The sequence below is a fragment of the Lepidothrix coronata genome, unplaced genomic scaffold (genome assembly GCF_001604755.1).
Source record: "Lepidothrix coronata isolate B3197 unplaced genomic scaffold, Lepidothrix_coronata-1.0 Scaffold442, whole genome shotgun sequence".
Taxonomy (NCBI): Eukaryota; Metazoa; Chordata; class Aves; order Passeriformes; family Pipridae; genus Lepidothrix; species Lepidothrix coronata.
Window position 1 is genome coordinate 16,949 of NW_016690622.1, and position 1,973 is coordinate 18,921.

General features: G+C 69.8%; 1 protein-coding gene across 1 annotated transcript in view; it reads right to left on the bottom strand.

The window, feature by feature from the left end:
* Positions 1-1,973, bottom strand: part of LOC108509989 (splicing factor 1-like) — an 11,781-nt gene that overhangs the window by 2,474 nt on the left and 7,334 nt on the right. Inside the window, exons 10-13 of the mRNA XM_017839622.1 lie at positions 1,348-1,591; positions 686-745; positions 450-599; positions 5-255 (exon numbers count right to left, since the gene is read on the bottom strand). Coding sequence (XP_017695111.1) covers positions 5-255; positions 450-599; positions 686-745; positions 1,348-1,591 — 705 coding nt within the window. The remainder of the gene's footprint in view (positions 1-4; positions 256-449; positions 600-685; positions 746-1,347; positions 1,592-1,973) is intronic.

Consider the following 1,973-nt stretch of genomic DNA (forward strand, 5'->3'; position numbering starts at 1 on the left):
GCACCCGCCCCTTCAGCACCGGGCACTGCGGGGGCGCGTACATCAGGCCCCCGGAGCCAGGCGGCGGCGGGGGGGGCGGGGGGGCCCCGGGGGGCAGCGGGGGCTGCACCCCGGGGGGCAAAGGCACCATGGAGGGGCTGCCGGGGAGCGGGGGGGCCCCCGAAGAAGCCGCCCCCCCCCCCGCCGCACCCGCCCCCGCCTGCTGCTGCCAGGGCGGGAGGGAGGCGTTGCCAGCGCTCGTGGTGGTCGTCGTATCTGGGGGGGGAAAGGGCTCGTTAGCACCGCTGCTAATTAGCGGGACCCCAGAAGGAGCAAAATGAACAAGTCTCCCCACCCCAAGGGAAGGGGAAACGCCCCAAACCCCCTCGTGCCCTGCCCTCTCCCCCGGGGCCACCCTTCCCTCCCCACCCCGGAGCCCCCCAAAGCCCTCAGGCCCCCCCACCACTCACTTTGCTGCCAGGGCAAGGGGGTGCTGCTGCTGCTGGGGGGCGGCGGCGGCTGCTGCTGCCAGGGAGGGAGGGGGCCGGAGGGGGGGGGCGGCTGCCCACCGGGCGGGGGGGGCGGCGGGGGCAGCATACCCAGCGGCGGCGGCATCATACCTGGGGGGCAGAAACGGGGGGCTCAGAGGGACTCTGGGGGTCAGAGGAGGGTGGGCAGGGGGCTCAGGGGTTTGGGGGGTTCTCACCTTTTCCCTGGTGCAGGCGATAGACCCCAGAGCCCACCGGCGCATTTCCCAGGTACTGATCTTGAGGGAATGAGAGACCGTGGCCTTAGGGATGGGGGGGACCCCCCCCACCCCAAAAACACTCTTCCCAAAATTCTCCTCCACCCCCACCAAATGCCCCTCCCTGAAAACCTCCCCAGGTTCGGATCCTGCACTGTGAAACCACTGCCTGGGGAAACGCCCTTTTCACCTCCAAAATCATCCCTCCCCGTTTCCAGCCCTCACCCCCAAATCCCCCCTCACCCCCCAAAAAATTCTCCCCCTCTCCAAAACCTTCCCAGGTTGAAGATGAACAAACCCCATATCTGAGGGGCTGCCCAAACTCCCTCCTTTTCACCCCGAAAATCCTCCCAGCTCCCCCTCAAAATCCCCCCAGCTCCCCCTCAAAATCCCTACCCCTCCACTCCCAAAATCTCCCCCCAAATCCCCCAGCCCCTCCCAAATTCTCACACCCCCTCTTCAATAACTTTCCAGCTCCCCACCCTGGGGAACCGCTGTGCCATTGGGGGGGGTGCCAAACCCCGCTTTTCACCCCAAAAAACCCTTTTCCACCCTCCCCCCCCCGCATTTGACCCCCAGCCCCCCCATTCCCCCCCAAACCCCCCAGCCAGGATCGTCCGTACCCATGTGGTGGGGGCCGGGGTGCCCCGGGGGGTGGGGGCCCCCCCCCATGGGGGGGTGGTGGGGCTGCATCCAGGGGGGAGGCCCGTTTGGGGTGTGCTGCAGAGGGTGCCCCCCATGGCCCCCCCCCATGCTGGCCATGGGGTGGGGGAAGCTGTGGGGGCCCCCCGGCCCCCCTGGCCCCCCATGCAGCCCGTGGTAGGGGCGGTTCTCCGAGGGCGCCGAGCTCATCCAGGGGGGGCGGCTCTGTGGGAAAAGGGGGGGTCACGCAAGGTCCGGGGGGGTCACAGGGCTCTGGAGGTCTGACAGTTCAGAGACTTTGGGGGGCTCTGAGGGGATGGAGCTCACCCAGGAGGGTGGTTCTGTGGGGGGAAAATGGGGGGTCACAGGGTCGGGGGGGACTCTAAAGGGGCCGAGCTCATTTGGGGGAGGGTGGCTCTGTGGGGAGAAGGGGTTGGGGGATCAGGGGGTTTTGGGGGTCACTCACCGGGGGGGGCTGCCCCCCAGCCTGGCTGGGGGCGCGGGGGCTGCTGGGCAAGGGGGTGGTGTTGGGGGGGGGGGTGGGGGGGGGGGGGGGTGGGGGGGGGGGGGGGTGGGGGGGGGGGGGGGGGGGGGGCTCAGGGCTGTC